The 21,115-nt window shown below is 40.3% G+C and overlaps 1 protein-coding gene across 16 annotated transcripts in view; it reads left to right on the top strand.

Moving 5' to 3' along the window:
- Positions 1 to 21,115, top strand: part of HNRNPM (heterogeneous nuclear ribonucleoprotein M) — a 39,249-nt gene that overhangs the window by 444 nt on the left and 17,690 nt on the right. For 4 of the 16 annotated variants that reach the window (XM_059063036.2, XM_059063034.2, XM_059063032.2 and 1 more), the window contains exons 1-5: positions 16,787 to 16,898; positions 18,009 to 18,200; positions 18,865 to 19,018; positions 19,887 to 19,936; positions 20,811 to 20,871. In XM_059063036.2, the coding sequence (XP_058919019.1) occupies positions 16,821 to 16,898; positions 18,009 to 18,200; positions 18,865 to 19,018; positions 19,887 to 19,936; positions 20,811 to 20,871 (535 nt within the window). In that variant the 5' untranslated portion in view covers positions 16,787 to 16,820. Of the gene's footprint in view, positions 1 to 8,130; positions 8,301 to 15,756; positions 16,720 to 16,786; positions 16,899 to 18,008; positions 18,201 to 18,864; positions 19,019 to 19,886; positions 19,937 to 20,810; positions 20,872 to 21,115 lie in introns of those variants that run through there. The other 12 variants (XM_067032888.1, XM_067032886.1, XM_067032887.1 and 9 more) reach the window with 6 other exon arrangements.

Genomic DNA, 21,115 nt, shown 5'->3' with positions numbered 1-21,115 from the left:
CCGGGCCTTTGCGCGCGGGGATAATGGCGCGCCGGGCCCCGGAGCCGACGAGCCCCGGAGTCCGCGACCCGCTCGCTTGTCTTGTGACCTTGGTTGGGCGCGTGGTTTCACGTCTCTCCGCAGTGGCCCGGGGCCTCAGTTTCCCGATCGGTAAAGTGGGGGGAGGGGAGGGATTGCGCACGCAGGATTTCGCCCGTTGTTGGTCCGGGTAAATGGTAACAGAGGCGGGTGGGTATCGGGAAGGACCGCGAGGCCGGCTCCGGGAGCCTTCTCCCCCCTCCCGCCCCCCGGCGCGCGCCGTTCCCCTCCTCTCCAGCCCCCCCCCCCTTCCCCGGCCCCGCGATAAGTGCCTCGGTCGGAACCGCCCCTCGCTCCATGTTCTGGCCACGGCTCAAGTCCCTCACCTTCTCCCCAGGTGCGCAGTAGGTATTTGTGGAGAGATCGGACCTGCTGCTCAATGTTCTGCCGTAGAAACAAACTATAGGGGGGGAAAAAAAAAGGAAACATTCTCTACCGTGTTCCAGGGGAAGATTTTTCCATCGTCAGGCGGGTTCACCCATTTCCAAACTCCGTCACCCTTTCAGTCCTGTTTAGAGGTCTGTCTCGTGTCCTCGGTTTTTAAAGTTTCCATAAAGCTTTAAAGCATCACCTTATGTCCCCTTGAACCCCACTCATTCTGATTACAGCCGCCTGAAAGATGGAGAGACGTTTTGCCTCCTCCCGGCAGTTGTGGGGGGGGAGGACAGGGGAAGGCTGGGCGCACATTTGATTTACCACATACGTCTTTTAAAAATCGTGGTAACATACATAAGATGAAATTTACAGTTTTAGCTATTTTTAAGTGTACGATTCAGTGGCATCAATTCCATTTGCAGTGTTGTGCAGCCATCACTAGTATCCAACGTCCAGAACTTTTTCATCATCCCAAACAGAAACTGGCTATTAAACAGTAACTTCCTCTTCTCCCCCTCTCCTGGTTACCTGTGTTATACGTTCGGTCTCCTATGAATTTGCCTTCCCACAAGTTTTTAATGTGCATAATTGGAGTTCGTGGGGATTAAAAGTGAATGTAGTTAAAAGTGTTTTGTTAGTGAACACTCGCTAAATACTAGCTGTGTTGTTAAACTTTCTCCCCTTAGATGGGGGGAACAAAATACCGTGGTTACTGGTCCTTGGAAATCGAGAGAAAGGCATCTTAGAAGTATTCCCAACCCTTTATTATTGAAAACTCTGGAAAGGAATGTGTTCATTTAAACTTTTTTCATTACCTGTCTTTTTCCTTTATTTCTTTATCACAGGATGGAGTGCTGCTAGAATCATGCTAGGTGAGAAGTTATTAGTTATAGATTAGAGCATCTGGGGTACATTTTTCAAATTTCCCAGTTTCCACTGTCCATTTCCAAATAGTCATTTTGTGACTGATTCCAAATAGTCATTTTGTGACGCACGGTAACACACGGGCTATTAGAAAGAATCTGAAGGTTTTAAAGCTTAAAGAGCCCGTGTTGGAAAGAACCTCAAAGTCTAGGACTGCTTAGTAGAGACTGTTTCAGGAAGTTAGGAACACTTAGATCTGTTTCGGAGGGTCATAGGAAAAGTTTGTGTTCGTGGTGGGTTTTTTTTTTGCATCACGAAGCTTTTAAAGCAGAGTTCTTTAGAAAACAAAGCCGCCCCCCCCCCCCGCTCACAGGGAAGGCCAACGAATATTTTTATAGTAAGTAATTGTGCTGTGATATTAGTAAAAGGAGTTACTAGGTAGGGAGCATGGAAGGGCTCCCCTCCCCCCAACCTGATCTGCTGGGGGCAGTTAAGAGGTGTTCCTCTAGGGAGAAGAGGATGAAAGATGATGGAGAGAGGCAGAGAGGAGAGTGTCCAAAGACTAGGGATTTTTATATATTTGATACGTATTTATAAAGAGCCCAAACTGCTGGATCTCTGGGGGCCAGCTGGTGGGCAATGAATTCCAGACTAAGGAATTTAGATTTTTATCTTGAAAGCCTTTGAGGGATGGGAAATGAGTGAGACTGGATTCTTCTTACCTTTGTCTCCACCAGGAGTGGAGTGGTGTTGTAAACCAAAAAGGCAGTGAGATAGCAAGCTTGATGAGGACCCCAGATAGGACAGCTTGTTTTGCAGTTCCTTTTCTTCTGGGTATAAGAGGAGGATTCGTTTTATTTTGATGAGAAATCTGTTGCATCTAAAGACAGTCAGGGGACTTCCCTGGTGGTGCAGTGGTTAAGAAGCCGCCTGCCAGTGCAGAGGACACGGGTTCGATCCCTGGTCTGGGAAGATCCCACGTGCTGCGGAGCAGCTAAGCCTGCGCGCCACAACTACTGAGCCTGCGCTCTAGAGCCTGCAAGCCGCCACTGCTACTGAAGCCCGCGTGCCTAGAACCCGTGCTCTGCAACAAGAGAAGCCTCCACAGTGAGAAGCGCACTCACCACAGCTAGAAAAGCTTGCATGCAGCAACAAGACCTAATGCAGCCAAAAATAAAGGAATAAAAATAAATAAATTAAAAAAATACATTCTGAAGTTAAAAAAAATAGTCAAGATTCAGAGTTAGGGTATATTAGGAGGTAAAAACGTTCATTTTAGAGGACTATGTAGGCTTAGGTTTGATTTTTTTTTTTCTTTTTTAATTTAAAATTTTATTTTTAAAAAAATAAAAGTTGCACCGTCCATTTAAAATCAGTGACTTAACCTACTCCACTTTCAGAGTAACCTTGTGGCTGAATCAGAAAACTGAGAGATAGGCTATTTTAAAAATAAAACTTTGTATTTAGTATGAATTCCTGGGGATGTAATGTTAGTGTTGACAATGTTTTACAGTCAAGAAATTTTTTTTTTTTTTATGAACAATTGAGAAGACCCAGGTTAAGGAAATTGACCCAAAGAATCTGGGGGAGGCCATCTTGCCTCCAGGTCCTTTGCTGCTTCCACACACCACCCTGGTAACCTCTCACTGAACACAGTTATTTGAAGTGTGTTTTGTTTTGTTTTGTTTTAACCAGATTCTCTGTGCTTTGCAGTGATTTGAGTGTTTGCTGTACTTTAAAAAGTGATTGTGTATACTTGATAATAATTTTGAGGCACATTTGATTGTGAGCTCAAGATTAGAATATGGGCTGTAGGTTGTTTGAATGCATGCTGCCAGCTCTTTGCTTTCACTTTGCTCTTTGATTTTATTCATGGCTAGGCAGGGAGATGCTAGTCTGCAAAGATTAGGTTGATTGTTTCATTTAGGAGTTCGCAGATGGTCTCTCTCATTACCATGTTTTGCAGTCATAGAGGTGAAAGCTGAATTGCTCCTTTGGTAGTCTGTAATGAGTACAGTGCCTAGGTTTCCTCAGCTGTGGCCCCAGTGGGCTTATTTTAAAGCCTAATCAGTATGTGCAATGGTAGAAGGCAAGGAGTGAATCATTCTCCAGAAAATTTTTGGTACAAAAATATATCATTGCCACAGTTAGTGTGCCAAGTCTCTCCTTTAAACTTGTCAGTGTGGATAAGTAACCTCCTTTCACAGATGAAGGAACTGAGGCCTGACAAAGAGTTGGTGACCTTGGGGTTCAGACCTAGATAACCCTACCTCTTACTCACCTGTAGTACTGCTCCCTTAGGTATTGCGCTTAACATTTACCAGCCTGCTTTTTGGTAGGCTGATTGTTGATTCTCACGACATCCCTGTAAGCCACATGGATACAGGTTATGCTGGTTTTGCTGATAAAGAACCAGAGACGGAAAGAGCTTAAATCACGTGGGTAGTGAAGAGGTGGACCTGGAGCTAGAATAGTGCTGTGAATAGTGCTCTCCACATCTTAAATGCAGTAGGGGAAACTCAGGATTGAAAGGATTTCTGTGAAGAGTCATTTTACATAAGGGATGGTTCTCAAGGGAATATGGGGGTGGGGGAGTCTTTTCCCTCAGGAGATGTGGCCAGGATTTCAAGGTATTGCAGTTGGAGTTGCCATTTCAAACTACAACTACACTCTTGATTGAAAAACAGAATAATGAGAGTATTATACGTGAGAGGGAATGCCATGGAGGCGTAAGGGAGGGTAGGGATTCACTGTTTTACATGCCCTTGGTGAAATAGGCAGGCACTCAATCTTTTTACTTGTGATTTTTATGTACAGTATAATTCTAGTATGGTGGAGCAGTGACATGTTAAATTATCAGTTTTCAAAGAATGCAGTCAGAGAAACGATTCCAAAGCCATATTAAACATAATCTTATTTTAATGACTTGGGACGTTCTTACAGATACTTTGGGCTTATCTTTATTGATTTATCATGAATTAGGTTGATAGACTGTCAGAAAAAGTTTTTTAACATATTGGGTCTATTTAGAACTTCAGGTAGATGATTGGGTGCCAGAATCAGATTGGGTGTTCATTGGGAATTGGGAGCCACTTAGCAAGGAGAATATTGGTAAGGCATTTATTTAGCTTGCTTAGGTAGCTTCAGTTTCTTTGAAAAATGACAGATTTGTTAATTTATATAGGAGTTACAAGTCAAGTTATATTGGGGTTAGGTTTGAAATTAGACTAGTGGAAACTTAAAAAAATGTATAATTGGCACAATAAACTGCATAAGTTGGAAGTGTACGATTTGATACCCTCACTGAATCAAGATAATAAATACAACCAAAACCCCCTTTGCTGCCCCTTTGTAATCCTGAGTCCTTTTTTTCTCCACCCCCAGGCCATCAGTATGCATCAGTGGTTCTCAATGGGGTGATTTCTTCTTTCCCTTCAGGGGACATTTGGAAGTGTCTTGGAGATATTTTTGATGTTCATTTTCAAGTCTGAGGAATGGGGCTGCTACTGGCCTCTCTTGGGTAGAGGTCAGGGATGATGCTGAACATCCTACAGTGCACAGGGCAGCCTCCCACAACAAAAGGATTATCTGGCCCCCAAATATCAATAGTGTTGAGGTTGAGAAAACCTGCTATAGATTAGTTTGCCGGATTAGATTTTCTCAAATATAGTTGTATATGATGAAATATACCATATGTCCTCCTTTTTTGTCTGATTTCTTTGAGTATAAGTATTTTGAGATTCATCCATGTTGTTGTGCGTAGTTCATTACCTTTTGCTGAGTAGTATTTTGGTGTAGATGTACTATAGTTTGTTTATTCATTTATCTGTTAGACATTTAGATTTCCAGTTTTGGCATATTACAAATAATGTTGCTGTGAGCATTCAGGTCTAAATTTTTGTATGATATATTTATTTTCTTCTGGGTAAGTATCTAGTTGTGGATATGTATGGTAGGTGTGTTTTAACATTTAAGATTCTATAAGCTAAATTTGGGGTATTTAGGATAAAGCAATTTATTTCATCACTGTAGCTAAATTATTAATCTATCTATAAAAATGTGCTTCTAAAAGGTTTTAACAGTTAAGTGTTATATGTATTTTAGGGCTAGAAGCATATTCCCCTAATTTTATCCCAAAGGTAAGTGAGAAAATTGAATTAAACATTTAAAAAATGGGCTTTTCTTAAACTGTCACATCATCTATACTTGAACATGTGTCACGTGAGGTTTCTTTGAGGGTGGATTTCTACAATTCTGTCAAGAATAGAGTTGATGGTGATTATTAGAGTTACAAAAAGGTCAATTTTTTAAGAAACTGGAAGTGATGAGATAGGAGGAAACTTCTCAGAGAGAGGAAATGATTAGCCAGAGAAGGACTTGGGTACAATAGTGCTTTGCTCACACCTTGGCCATAACCCATTTGAGCTGCTTTCTTGATGATGAGCCATGTGATGTGGATTAACCCCAAACCAAATCCCCAGCTTCTGGGGTTAGATTGGGTAGTTTATTCTTAGCAGTAATGATACATGGCAGAATATGGCCTAGATACTTTGTTACCTACTTTGTCTTGTAATTATTTATTTATACATTTTGTAACTAATAAGGTAAGCTGGGCAGTCTTTGAAAACACAGGCTGGAAGCATTACTGTGTCATGAACCCTGTGTCAGAATAATGTTTTTAAATGTAGATTGTAGAATATTTGGGTTTCAAAAGAAACCAGTTCTAAAATATATTCCTACCTACAGACCGTCTGTAGGCCCATGAAGTGTAGACTGATACACATTTCATGAATTGTAACACACTTCCTCCTTATGTAAGATGCGTGCTCTGTCTGGCAGACAGGCGCAGGGCTTTGATATGGAGTGGATGGGTGGACTGTGCTTGCAGTGTGCAGTCAGCCTGAGGAGGGTCAGTTGTGAGCCTGGGTAGACAGAGTGAAGAATTCTAGGAATCTGGGGATTGGTGTGGCCCTCCTCCCCCTCCCCCATCTGCCAGCCCATGTGAAGGAGGTCTGTTTATTGCATGTTGGTATAATTCAGATCATGGAGGAAGTTGCTTTCCTTAGTTTTGCCTAGGGTGATAACTTCACTGGGTTACCACTTGGCATGCCTGTGTTTGAATATGAGGGACCAGTAGAAAAAAATACTTTGGGGACTACAAAAAGTTGCTAACTTTAATTTTTGCAAGTACACTGAAAGAAAGTCCTCCAGCTACCATTGATGTTTGAACACTACCCCTCCCCGACACAGGGAAGACACATCCTAGAATAAAGATCAACCCTTTACGTTAAAGAAGGTGGTCTTACAAATCATCAATACTGTAATCTTGACTTTTTGTTTTCTTTCCGTTTTTGTTGTGGATCACAAAGTCTCTGCTAGAATCTGTAGTTTGGAAGTCCCTTGATTCTCGCTGGTAGAAAGCATAGGGCTTGGGAAGCAGAAAGTGCTGGACTTAGTGCCCTGAGAGGACTTCTGTGGCTGCTGCCTCCCCAGTTGTTCCTGGTCAGCTCTCACAGGTGTCTGCCTATGGTCAAAAGGGGCTCGCGACAGCCACACGCAGCCAGCGCAGGGCCTTACCCTGCTGTGCACACCCTGTCCGGTTCCTGGGCTATGGACTGGGCTTCCAGCCTGTCTGGTTCTGTGCTTTGGGGAGCCTGCATTTCTTGTGTAACTTTTCCTGCCCACTCTTAAGCCAGATTCGTACCTGTAGAGGTTAGAAATGTTACTCCATGGACGCACCTAACGCACAGAGGTAAAGAGTATTACAGGAAAGGCCATGTGAGAAAAACAAATCCACCCTTCTTTGCCAAAGGTGGAATTGTTTGCATGCTGTCTTTTACCTACCAGCGTTGTTCAGACTTCAGTTTCCCTAGCCTCAAAGTAATAGGGTTGAGTAGAGAATGGTTTCTTTCCCTTAAAAATTTTGTTTTTAAAAATTGTGGTAAAATATATGTAAATTTTGCCATTCTAAAATGATTACGTGTACAGTTTAGTGGTATTAGGTACAGTGTTGTACACTATGCCAATAGCCACTCGCCATTTCCAGAACTTTTTTCTTTTATCATCCCAAATGGAAACTCTGTAGCCATTAAACAGTAACTCGCCATTCCCACCTCTCCCCAGTCCTTGGGTAACCTCTATTCCCTTTTTCTCTATGTCTGGCTTATTTCACTTAGCATAATGTTTTCAAAGTTCATCTGTGTTGAAGCATGTATCAGCACTTCATTCTTTTTTTATGGCTGAATAAGTAATATTCCATTGTATGGATCTACCACATTTAATTTATTTCATTCATCTGTTGGTGGACACTTGGGTGGTTTTCACCTTTTGCTATTGTGAATAATGCTGCTAATGGTATACAAGTACCTGAGTCCAATTTTTTTCCACCCACAATGAAAGACACTTTTATTTGTAAAGCTAAGATTGGTTGGGCCTATGTGTACCACTTCATTTCTGTTCCATGAAATCTTATAAATCTTCCTTCTCATTTCCTGTTTCTGTCTTGGAATTAAAGCACCTTGGGCAGGGGGTTGGTCTGTCTCCCCCACCTCTGTTAGAGCCCCACAGGAGTATGTGAAGGCCTAGGAAAGCACACTTGTCTTGGGAATGATTTTTTTTGATAGGTGGGTTTTAAGGAGTGTACTACTGCAATTTTCTGCTCTATGGACCACTTTAGTTTGTCTCAAATAAGAATCAATATTAGTCTTGTGTTACATGTAACTTTGTGTGGGATTGCAAACCTGGAAAATCAAATATTGTCTTTAGTATTGTGCTAACATATGGACTTTTTTTTCCCCTCTCTTTTGAATTCAGTGAAGGAGAACGACCAGCTCAGAATGAGAAGAGGAAGGAGAAAAACATAAAAAGAGGAGGCAATCGCTTTGAGCCATATGCCAATCCAACTAAAAGATACAGAGCCTTCATTACAAACATACCTTTTGATGTGAAATGGCAGTCACTTAAAGACCTGGTTAAAGAAAAAGGTAATGGTACTGGTGGTTGAGTAGGGTCAGAAGGTTGGTGTGTCATCTTCTCTGTGGATAATTCCTTGGTTATTTTTTTGTCAGTGAAGCTGTTCTGGGTAGAGCATGTGTTCTCTCCAGGCTTGAGAGTGAAGCCCCCCATCCTACTTTTTTATTTTTACTTTTTGTGGTCATGCACTTGTGTGTCAAACAGGTTGTTTGTTTGATCCCTTGGCCTACGAATGATTTTACTGGCTTAATATGGTTAATATAGGGCTTTGATTAAGCTTGAGGGGAGCCTCTTTGTGTTAAGGAAATTTTTTGAATTCTTCATATGAGGTGGGAGAAATATTTTCTTTTTCCTTTTTGTTTTAAAATTCTGGCGGGAAGGTAGTTTGTTTAAATTTTGTGGCTGTCTTCCTGGGATCAAAATTTGGTAGCTGGAACTTGTGCTGCTCAGATCCTAAATTATAAAACTGTAGCTTGTATTTAAACTGTTAGGCTTCCCCACCCTGGGGAGGAAAACACAGAGTAGATTGGCAATTGGATAGCTCAAAATAAAGCATCTGCTGTGTAATTTGGTGTCTTTAGGCACATATCGGTCACAGCCCTGGTGTTAAAGTCTGGCTTAGGGTAGAGGAAGCAACTGAATGAAGCTCTGCTGCCACCAGGAGGTCCTAGGGGGTTGGTTGCCCCCATGGTCCTCTGCTTTACCTCCCCCCCATTCCGCCTCCCACCCCTGTGCACACCACTTGTGTCCTCCTTTTTCACTCTTGTTCTGCTTCTTTTGTCTTCTTTTCTGATTCTGGGCCCTGCTGGTGGCACACAGGGCTAAAGAGATTGCTCAGCCCAGGTTTAAACAAAATTATTGATAGAGAACCATTTGTCTAATGCCTTGAGGTCTCCTCTCACCCCTACCCCAAGGGAAACCTAGAATCAAATTATTCTTAAATGGAGTCTTTTTGAAGGACTGAAAGGTATTGGTTTTTCTGGAGCATTCATAATGAAAAGAGATTTGAGCTTGATTTGTCAAATGATTAACATTTCAGTGACAGATGCCACTTGGATAGGCCATTTTGGTATGTGTACTGGTGCTCCCAGCATTGGGTTTTGAAATTATGAATGGCCCACTGCCATCATTGTCCCATCACTTAATTCAACCATGACATGCCAGAAGCACTAGGCACCATGAACCTCTCTGTACAGTCATGTAGGCTGCTCCCATGTAGTATTTCTCCAGGTAATATGGATGGAAAAACGTTTTGGTGTGAGATTTGTTTTCCTGCCTTGATCAGCCAAATCATTCCTGCCAATGTTCCTAGGGCAAGAGTGAAGTTTCTTCTTTTTGTCTGAAGGGCGTGTCATGTGGCATCCCAGATGCAGTGTTCTTGGTTTTTGGGACTGCTGCTTCAATAAAGCTTAGAATTTCTGTACAGTACAGTTGGGTCTCATTCGAATTAGTTTTTGGAATAACCCCCAAATTTGTGTTCTCGTGATTTGGTTGAACCGCTGAATTGATATTTCCATTGATAATAAGGTATAGTAGTTCCAAGAACCAGGAATGTGGCTTTGAAAATGCAATTGTTAGAATTTTGTAAGAGATTGCAGGCCAAATTATTTTTCCATTTTTAGGAGTGTGTGAACCAGTTTTGGGACATGATGGATAAAGTAGGTGACATTTTTACTGCTTTACCATTCAGTAATTCAGTTTTGGAAGCCTTAAAGCTGGTAGCAGCAGCAGCCATGACGTTTCTGGATGTAGAAGCAGTTCACCTCAATTTCCTATTTTGCACTGTATTAAGTGTGGAGCCAGCCTGGTGGTTTATTCGGATACTTCCAAACTGGTTCTCATATTCCCTTGGCATACTGCTATTAATGCCCTGGCTCAGCCCTTTCAGTGTATTTTTGGTGGTGTAATTTAGAATTACAGGTGTGCAGTAAATCAGTTATTCTTAACAAACCTTAAAATGTTCTTGTTTAGAGCTCCCCTGTACAGGTTAAATTAATTACTTTTCTGTTTAATTAAATTATTAGAAGTATTGGATTGTGAATAAAGGGATTCATAAGAGAAAGGTAATCTTTTTATGGTAAACCTTACGTTCAGTATGTGAAGTCTAAAGAAATTTACTGTTTACATACGTACGATTTCTTAAAAATGTCCTTATTTTCATTATGTGGTTTTAAAAAATATTTTAATCCATGTCTTGGTATACCAAAAATATGTTTCAGTGATTATTTGAAATCTGAAGTATTTACTTGAAATGCGTTGCACATGTTTTAAGGTTTTTGAAGACTGTTGTTGAAGAGGAAAAAAAAGCTGCGGATAGAGGCACTTAACACTCTAAAAGTATTAGTCTCAAGATAGTCTCTGAAGTGGGCAAACCACAGAGATTTGGGCTGTTATAATCCGACCACTCTTTATCAGTCTGCATTTTAAGAGTCTATGCCTGATGAAATCATAGTCCTATTGTTTCAGGAAACTAGTAGAATAGCTAGAATTAGTTTTCCTTGGCTTAAAGATCTGAAAAATGCTCTGTCATTGCAGCACTGCCTATAATTGCTGCCTGTCAGAACTCAAGTACTAGCTTTGAGATGGCAAGACAGGAGTTTTTTTCCTAAGGATAATCATGCCTGAGAGTGCCTCATGTACCCCTCCCTAGTTCCCGATCTTTTTCCCCTCCTTGGACACCAAGTGTATATTCTCCATGTTTGTTAGCATTTAACAGACTTCTAGGGAGATCCTATTAATAATGCCTGTATTATGTGAACAGGCCACTTGTGCCTTTTCCCCTGGATGGGATCACAAAGCTTGTTTGGTGGCACTGTCATGAAATCAGCATTGCTGACTTTAAAGAGAAAAGGTACTGAGAGCTTTGTTTTGTTCTGTGCCAGGGTGCTTCCCCCGCCCCCTCCCCCATCATATCATTCAGGGATATGGATTAAACAGCCTGCAGAGTTGAATTTGAGCTTTCCCTGAGCTTTCCCCTTCCTGCTCCAAGTGTCTGATGGAGCAAAGGAAAGGTTTCTATTTTCCGTCCTTTTGATCATGGTTATTTTTAACGGAGATACTGCATGGAATGAATGACTGATGTGAACACTGAGGAGTGGATTGAAACAAAAATTGAGAGCCAGTGTAATAGGGAATTTGAATTGGAGGTTTGCCAAACCAGGTTTGAAAGTGACTTAACAGTCTCAACAGCTACCTCATTTTCATCACTGGATCGATATTGGGATACACATCTCAAAAGTGTTTGACCATAAGGTCTGGGCGAAAAATTAAGACTTCCGTGAACAAAAGGTGACTGATCTTGGGAATTCTCAACTTAAATAGTGTTGTGCTACATTACCGAGAAGTCCTGTGTGGATGAAGAAAGCTCGTCGTCGGGCTGTTGTTCTCCTGGCCTAACCAGGGAGCCAGCAGCATCGAGGTGGGGCAGCTGCAACCGAGGCAGGACTGAGCTGCACAAGCAGTGAGTAAACATGGAGAACAGTTTGAGGAGCAAAGAAAGGAGGGTCAGTGATACAGCTTACTCTCAGTCAGTCTCTGAGCTTAGCAGCAGTCAGTTTAACTTGTGTAAGCAAAGATTTCTTAAGAACTTAATCCTTCTGTTTTTATTGAATACATCACTTTAAGTCAGTTTCAAATTCCAGCTGACAGAAAACTGAGGCCCAGAGGGCAAGTATATAGTCCAATAGTAAGTCTCTGTTGGCTCTCGAAGATAATCTACATTGTGGGTCTGTGGAGCAGAACTTTATTTTCAATTTAAGTAAAAATCCCTACCCAGTCTGTTTGGCTCCTTCATATTTTCCTTTGTTGGAAATTCAGCCTGCGTTTTGGAAAGGCCTGTTGATGCTAAAGCATTCATATCTGTGGGTACTTGGGTTGAACCTTAATAGTGCAGCCTGCCTGGCTTATTTGTTGGCTTTTGGTAGAGTTAGAGAGGCAGAATTCTGTTCTCGACCATGGAATTAGGAGCAAGAAGGTGCTTAATCATTTTCTAATTTTTCCATAAATTGAGTAATCATTGTATAGAATAATTATTTTGCTGTGTTTCAAGTTGTCTGTATATTAAAGAAACAGGCTTTCCAAGTTAAAATATGTATTTATTCCATGTACCCCTCCATTAGAGCATGCCCTGCTTTGGAGCCACCCCCCTTTGAATTCTTTTCAGTGAAGCTTTAGCCCCTGTACTTGTGTGTGTGTGTGTGTGTGTGTGCGCGTGCGCATGCGCGTGTTTGTTTCAGCCTTGAGCAGTAAATGAAATGAGAATACAGAAACAAATACTCTGTGTTATAAGTATGTCCAGGAGTGTTAAAGTAGCTCCAAGGGACTACATGAATTCTTTTGGGGTTGCTCATTCTCTTACCCTCATGATATGTTTTATTCTTGGGGTAATATTTTAAATAATTCACCTAAATGTTGGTTAATAATGAGTTCTTTGAGCATTTTATAGTAAAGGTAGGGACTTCCTTGGTGGTCCAGTGGTTAAGACTCTGCTCCAATTCAGGGGGCCCGGGTTCGATCCCTGGTCAGGGAACTAGATCCCACATGCTGCAGCTAAGACCCGGAGCAGTCAAATAAATAAATAAATATTAGAATATCTTACCTTTAAAAAACAATAAAATAAAGGTAGGTGATGACATTTGGCATTAGATTTTTCAAAGTCTGAGTTTTTTCATTTAGATATTTTGATGTTTAAAGCTGCAGTAGAATTTGTCTTAGTAACCTGCTCTTGGGATTCCATGGATTCCATCCATGTTCAGGAATGAGAGGAGCAGCAGTATTTTTCATTAATACCTGTGAATTCCATGTCTATGAGACTTGCTACTGCCAATTTGTTAACTCTGCCTCGGTCCTAACTGATCTGCTTTGGTTGATTTGCTCTTTTAAACTTCATTTCATTGAATGTGACCAGACTATGAATAGTTGGTAAATTTTGCCTTCAAAGTTTTGTTGATAGTTGTACTGACTATACTAAACAGGTCTTTGCTTTAATAATGTAGAACTAAAAGAGAGGTGGTCTTTTAAAGGTTTTATTATTCTCTTCCTGTAGGGAAGTATGAATTGGCAACTGTTGCAGATGCTGTAACAGTGATTTGCTTACATCTCTGAATTGATGTGGTCTCTCAGGGTAGAGATCAGAAAATTATGAATTCATGAGGAGCATGGTCATTATTGATGATACTCGGGAACAACACTGCTCATGGTAGAGCCGCAAGGCTTGCCTAACCTATGGCTAAACTGATAGGATGGAGGCTTTTTTAAATGTTTTTTTTTGTTTTTAATAAACAACTATACCATTTGGGGAAAAAGAGGGAACATTTTAAGCAGAGTATTGGTGCAGAGGATTGAAGTTGGATTTGTGCTGTCTCTAGAATGTTAAGTAGAAAAAGTCCTAATTTCTAAACCTGGCTTTTTGTAAAAATGGTTATGACCATGGAAAAAAGTTTGGTTTGGACTTGCTTGGTTTCTGGGTTGCAATGACAGCTTTTTGATATAAATCAGTGTCTTTACTGGCACAAACTAGAAACTTTGAAAATGCAACAATATTTGAATTCTGACAACATAGTTACAGCTGTCAGAGTTAGATACTGTGATTGTTTTAGTTATCTTTAAGGTTATTAGGGCGGTAGTCACAGCTCTAGGAAGTAAACTTGGGGTTGGGTCTCTTTACTGTCTTGACACTACTTGGCATCTAGGAAGTAAGCTTGGGGTTGGGTCTCTTTACTGTCTTGACACTACTTGGCATTTTCATCAACGTGGAGACAGGGGCTGTTGGTCCTCAAATGGCTGCTGCTGTTGAAACAAATGGCTTTTAACATGGCCTCAGGAATGACCACAACATTTTGGGAATTGCTTTATTTTTGTAAGGATAACAGAAAGCCAATTTGTATGACTGTCCCTTGGCTGTGATCATTTTTCAGTTGTGCATAGTCCAAAAGTTAAACTATACCAGTCCCTCCTAATTTGTTTCTTCATTTCTTTGCACTGATTCTCCTTCCTGTTTTGTGCAAAGTGCTGGTTTGGTTTGTAATATTTCAGGAAAGGACAAGGGAGGTGAGGCTGTACAGTTAAACTTTGAACACTTGGCCTTCTTGCTGTCAACTGCCATGCAAATATACTACTAATATGCCCTTCAAATTCTTAACAATACTTTTATTTTACATTTCAGTCTTTCCTTGGTATATTAATTTTAAAATCTTCATAATAATTTTAATATCCTTTGAACAAAGGAATTAGACTAGGAAGGACTTGGGCCCATTAAGAGGGTTATTTTTACCCTTGGCTGCTAAGCCAAATTGAAAACTGAATGAGAGAAGGCTTTACCATCATAAAAATAATCATTGAAAAAGAAAAAGTATTTCTTAGAACAAAAGCCCTTTCTTGACTTTGGAGAGCCTGCCTAGATATTGTTTCTACAAAGTTAACACTTAAATTTCTGGGGGTTTTTTGGTGTCTTTGTGCCATCTTCAAGTTCAGCAGCCATTTTGGTGGTTGTCTAGGTGGGTTCTAACATCTGGTTGTGGTGGTCATGAATTGGCAATCCAAACCTTGAGGAAAATCTGCAGAATCTTTTGAAATGCTTTGTTTTTTCCCCTTTGTATAGATTAGCATCCTAAGTGAGTTTGTGTAGCTGTTTAGATGCAGACTGAGCTCTAAGTTTGCATTTATCTGTGTCCTTAAATGAGAAGGTTGAGAGAGAGCACCAAGAATACAGCCTGGCTTAATTTTAATTCACTGAAGAGAATCCAGATGCTCCTCTGGTTTTGTGATAGAATATTTACACATCCTACTTGTGACGGTTGTGGAGCCTAGTGCTGTGTGCGGACCAGCCACAGAATCTGTGGGGCCCAGTGCAAAATGAAAACACAGGGCCCCTTATTTTAAAATTACTGAGAATTTCAAGACAGCAACAGAGCATTAAAGCAAGTGCATGGCCCTCAGTGCAGAGCCCCATGCGATTGGACAGGTTGCACACCCACGTAGCTGGCCAAGCCGTGTGTGCGCCTTTGAGGATATGTATTATACATATACACATCTTTGTAGTTAGCATTTGAGCTCAGTTCAGTGGCATTGCAATTTGTGTGCTGTTCACCTTCTTTCAATATTAAGAGTGTATTTGTAAAACTGTTTTCCTCCTTTCCCCAAAAAAGTGAATCACGCAGACTTCTTTCCTGTAGATTTGGATTGCCTCTAGTCATGAATGAGTATTTCAGACAGGGAAATTGATATGGAAATCTGTGGAAGTAGCTTGTTTGAGGTGGGAGGAAAATCAAGGACATTGTTAACAAGTTTCACCTACTTTTACTGCACACCTGTAATGCCTAGTGTGGTGGTTTAGAGAATATGGAGTGTTTCTGGGCTTTCTTATAAGGCAGAGGCTCCATACAAGGTTGCTGATGATTGTTCTAAATTCCCATTGTTTTCTTGGCTTTTCTCCCTTGGTTTATGTGTCGTCTGGAAACTGATTTGTAGTTGGTGAGGTAACATACGTGGAGCTCTTAATGGACGCTGAAGGAAAGTCAAGGGTAAGTGTCTGAGAGAATTTCTTCTGTGGATTTACTACATGAAAAATGTAACTGTATGGTGGCGTGGAATCGAATGAAATCAGGAAGGCAGTGAGTGCTCATGTTATAGTAGCTATGTTTGATTTTGCCAAACATTTGAGTGGGGTGGGAGGGGATTTGCAAACGGGAGTCCCGCTTTTCCAAATGGCTGGGCAAAGAGCTTTTTGGTATTCTGTTTGGATGCCCAATTTGGATAACTGGGGACCAATAGCAGCATTGTCTCTTTGTTAACAGAGGAATTGGCTGTGTGTGAATTATGCATGGAATTTTAGCGGTGGTATATTAATGTAAAACGTGTGTTCTTGTCTAGAAAATGTTACTTTTGGTTGTTTGCTGTATTTGAAAGTTGTGTGAACCAAAGATTCTGAAAAGTTGCCTTTGTGCCAGTAAATTGTAAAACAAATACTAAAACTTGAACGTTTAAAATTGGCCTAGTTTAAAGAGAAAATTAACTATTTTCTGTCGTGCAATAGAATGGCTTAGAATAATCAAAAGGATGAGCTTAATTTATGGAAGGGATGGATTTAGGAGGAGCATGATAAGGAATTGATTGAGTACAGAGAGAAGCAGATCTAAAGTTTGTGTGATTTCTCGGAGAACCTGAATTTAGGTCTGCTCATTATAACTTCAGCAGCTATAGTGCAATGCTGGTAATGTGAAGGAAGAGGAGATACTAAGGAGCTGAGCTCTTAATAAGGAAGGCTAGGCAAGGCACTTCTGTCAGCTTCCCCTTAGAAGGGTTAATTTAAAAACTGTTACATAAATCATATTTTAAATTTGTAACTGTCATTGAAATTTACTACTTTTTTTCTTTTCTTTTTTTTTCCCCTTGCTCTTCTGACTGTCTGTGGCTTCTTCCAAAGGGATGTGCGTAAGTATTGTCTAGTTACTTATTGGCAATTGAGCCTTCTAAGTTGTAGGACTGGTTTCACTCATTTCCTTTTGACTCTTCATAGCGTTGTTGAATTCAAGATGGAAGAGAGCATGAAAAAAGCTGCTGAAGTTCTAAACAAGCATAGTCTGAGTGGAAGACCACTGAAAGTCAAAGAAGTAAGCTCATGAAACACTGTGGATAATGTTTGTAGTTGTTGAGTGTCCCTGTTTGGAGTTAGGAAAAGACAGAATAGTCCTTGATGACGTTTTACGGAGCAGAACAACCTGTTGTCATTAACGAGGAGGGTCAGTCACAGGCTTCAGCAGTCATTCCTGTAAGAGCTTTGGGATAGTGGCTGAGCACATCTTAAGCCACTGCTGACTGCCTTCCTAACATCTCTGATTTGTATTCGGCCAGCCTGCCTTGGTTTTCTCAGGGGCAGTCAAACTGAGTCCATGGTTTGTTTTTTTTTACTGTGTGTGTGTTTTTTTGTTTGTTTGTTTTAAGGTATTCTACGTCTGCAGTTTTACTGAGTCTGAACCCTGTTCTTGGGCCATCGTTTTTCTTTTTTAAAATGAGTTTAAATCCTTTTTCATAGCCAATCCAAATCAGGTATCTTCTCTCCCTGGAGGGAAGTGGGAGGCTTTTTGCTAATTCAATCCTTCCTTGACTTATTTTTACCTCTTATTCTTGGAGGAAGGTCAGTATATGCGAGCTCAGAGAGGAAAGCATGGTAGCGCTTAAGTTCTCTTGTGTGAAGGTAGCACGCAGAAGGGCAAAGAGTTCAAGAATGTTGTTAACACCAGAGATTTATAAACCTTTCCAGACTTTACACATGAGTCAAATGCCTGAATACTTGAAGGATGGAGTACCTTGGTGGTCTAGAGCTGTGTTTTCAAATTTTAGGGAAAATCACCGGTTGGGTTTGCAGAAATTATAAAACCCCATTGAGTTAGTGAGATTCAACTGTACCAAGCCCTTGAAGATCTTATTTCAACCTGGAAGTTTTAATCATGTCATCCACCCCCTCCCTTTTTTTGTTTTTTTACTTAGTTCAATTGAGAGCTAAATTTTACACCCTTCCTTTCTTCCTCATTCTTTTGGCTAGAATTGTCTTTGGCCTGGTGGTTTAGTTTTACTTCATTTGAATTTTTTGTTACAGATTTTGAGGAATGGTTTCCAAACAACTTCTCAATCTCTGAAGTTTTGGGGTATCACTTACTGTGGGAGCATGGTTTTAATTGTCACTGGGTCAGTTAAATGTAACCCTTTTGTGCTTGTTTTAGGATCCTGATGGTGAACATGCCAGGAGAGCAATGCAAAAGGTGATGGCTACGACTGGTGGGATGGGTATGGGACCAGGTGGCCCAGGAATGATTAATATCCCACCCAGTATCCTAAATAATCCTAACATCCCAAATGAGATTATCCATGCATTACAGGCTGGAAGACTTGGAAGCACAGTATTTGTAGCAAATGTAAGTAAATGGAAACGTTGTTTCATAAAGTTTGATTTTCTACTTTAGACAATCTTGTCAATGTGTTATAAAAGTAATTCTGACATTTGAGAAGAAAAACTTAAAAGAGGGTTATGTTGTCTTCTTGATTTATTTAAAAAAATCATCCTTGGCCTGGGCTTTGTCCCCTAATGACCACTGCAGTCACAAATCACACAGGCTTGACCATGGTCCTGTTGGGGCCATGTTTATGGAGTTTTGCTGGTGTGTATAAAAGTAGGTGCAGGGGAAAGTGTATGAGCAGAGATTGTGTATGGACATTTCCCTCTTCCTGTTAATGCCTGGGTGAATGGTAATACTCATTTGCACAGGGAAATATTTTTAAAAGAAAGTGGATTGGGGAGGATGATGGTAAACCTTATCTGGGGAACAGCATTTTTTTAGTATTCACAAAATAAGCATTAACTTGAAAGGCATGAGATGACTTAAATTGTTATTTCAGAGAAAAGAGACAGTAAATAGTAGAAGGCAAACCTTCGTAATCCTATTTGAAAAATTACACTGACATACTTTTGTGACATTATTTTTGTGACATTTTCTAATGCTTGTTTTCCAACCAGAGCGTGTCACATTCATGTAGTAAAAGTGTTTACAATGAGATTTTCCTCCCCTTTCTCTTGATTAGCTGGATTATAAAGTTGGCTGGAAGAAACTGAAGGAAGTTTTTAGTATGGCTGGTGTGGTGGTCCGAGCAGACATTCTTGAGGATAAAGATGGAAAAAGTCGTGGAATAGGCACTGTTACTTTTGAACAGTCCATTGAAGCTGTGCAAGCTATATGTATCCTTTTATCGGAATTCAGCTCCTGGTGAATTTTGTTTAGCCTAAATGTTGTATTAGTAAGACAGGTTTGTGTGGGCAAGTGGTAATTTTGTGTATTAGTATTTCCTATGTGACTAGAGAGAATGCATTACTATGGATATTACTAAGGGAGTACAAAGTATCTACATAGTATTGTACTTATGTAGATAGAAGAGATGGTTAGAAAACAGGCACGTGTCCATGAGTGGTCTTTTCCATTGTCTTGTTTTTAGAGGAGACTGGTTTGAAGGGAGAAGTCCAAAGAATGTGCCACTGGAGAGAAATTCAGTGTTATTTCATATGTAAGTCCTTATAGGGCACTATCTCTTCATTGGATTGACATTCTGGAAGAAGCACTTCTCTCTGACCCTAGGCTGCTCACCCTACTCAGCCCAGAGTTACATCTTTGTAGTCACAGGGAGAATACCACACATGAACACTGTCACTAAACTCAGGTAAGATTGTCACTGAGTATTTTACCCAGAAAACACGGTACTCCAAAAAATGGTAGAACACCTGGCTTATTGGACACATACAGAAAACTGATGTCAGTGCTTAATTTAAGAGGAGGATGGTTTGGTGAGAAGTATAAGGTTTTATGAATGGCACGCCACACCTAAGGAGTAAGCTGAGGTTTCCTTTTTTTCCCCTTGAGTGTTATTTATTGTCCCTTTAATGCTTACTGTAGGAATAAATACTTGAAAGTATAATCAGGAATCAAAATTGCTCATAAATTCACCATTTAGAGGGACTGGTAGCAGCATTTGGAGTATTTTTCTCTTAGGTATTTCTGTTCTGCTGTGCATGTTTCTAGAATTGCAGGAAATAGCCTTAATTGTAATATCAGCTATGTTTAATGGCCAACTGCTATTTGACAGACCAATGCACGTGAAAATGGTAAGTTAATAGAATCTTTTCTTTAATATACTCAGATAAGTTTAGCAAAAACATGGGTTTATTAAGAGTATACATATACATAGCCACTGTACTTTCTTTATGGATCAGTCCAAGTTAAAGGGTACAGCACATTGAGCAAATTTATGACAGAAATAACTTTTTGCTCATGCACCTCTTCAGATATTTTTTCCTTTGCACAGTTACTGGCATGGTCAGGAGGTCACTTGCGTATCCTGCTTGAGCAAGTGATCGGTTTCACAGAATGGTTTTATATATATAGGTTGCAAGTTTTCAGAGTATTGCAGTACGTTTAATTAGCATCATATCTATTGTGAAAATAATTAAGTCTGATTCAGAAAGCCTTTAAAGTTCTGTTGAAGCATTTCAGTATAAACATTAGCCCAGCTATGGCTGTGCCCAGGGTGCCAAAGATAACAGTATTAATTACAAGCATGACCGGAACGTGCTGAGGGCAATCTAGTTAGGGTTCCAGATCAGGAAGGACATAAAAGGAGCTCTAAAGGAATTTTTTAGTTCCTTTAAACATTCAGTTTAGTTTTTTGAATAGATAATTGCTTCACATGATTCAAAAGTCAAAAAGCATGAAAAGTTCAGCGTGGGAGTCTTGCTCTTACTTTGTGCCCAGGTTCCATCCATCCCCCACAGTGATATGAATGTATATTTTTTTAATCTTTCCCCCTTTACACAAAAGGTAGCAACTCTCACATATTCTTTTTATACTTCATGTTATTCTGTGGCATGGGTGTATCATAATGTATCTAACCCGTCCTCTGTTGATAGAAATGGTTTCCATCTTTTGCTGTTGCTAACAGTACTGCAGGGAATATTGAGATTTATTCACTTTCTCTTTCAGGATGAGAGGGCCTTACCAAAGGGAGATTTTTTCCCTCCTGAGCGTCCACAACAACTTCCCCGTAAGTGTCTCAATTATTATGGCTAAAATTTTGAATTTGATTTATTCTAACCAGAAAACTGCAATTACCTTTGAACTTGTGCCATGTCATTCTTGTGCCACGTCAGTTATCTTGACCATTCTTGAGTAAAACATTCAAAAAGGTTGTTTGTTTGTTTGCCCTATAGATTTTTCTGGGTGAAAAAATGAGTAGAGATTCACAACGTAGGAAGGATTGTTAGGATTACACTGTGGTGTGAGGCAGG

The sequence above is a fragment of the Kogia breviceps genome, chromosome 4 (assembly GCF_026419965.1).
Source record: "Kogia breviceps isolate mKogBre1 chromosome 4, mKogBre1 haplotype 1, whole genome shotgun sequence".
In the NCBI taxonomy this organism is placed as follows: Eukaryota; Metazoa; Chordata; class Mammalia; order Artiodactyla; family Physeteridae; genus Kogia; species Kogia breviceps.
The sequence above is the reverse complement of the archived record's forward strand: the minus strand, read 5'-3'. Positions and strand labels throughout refer to the sequence as shown.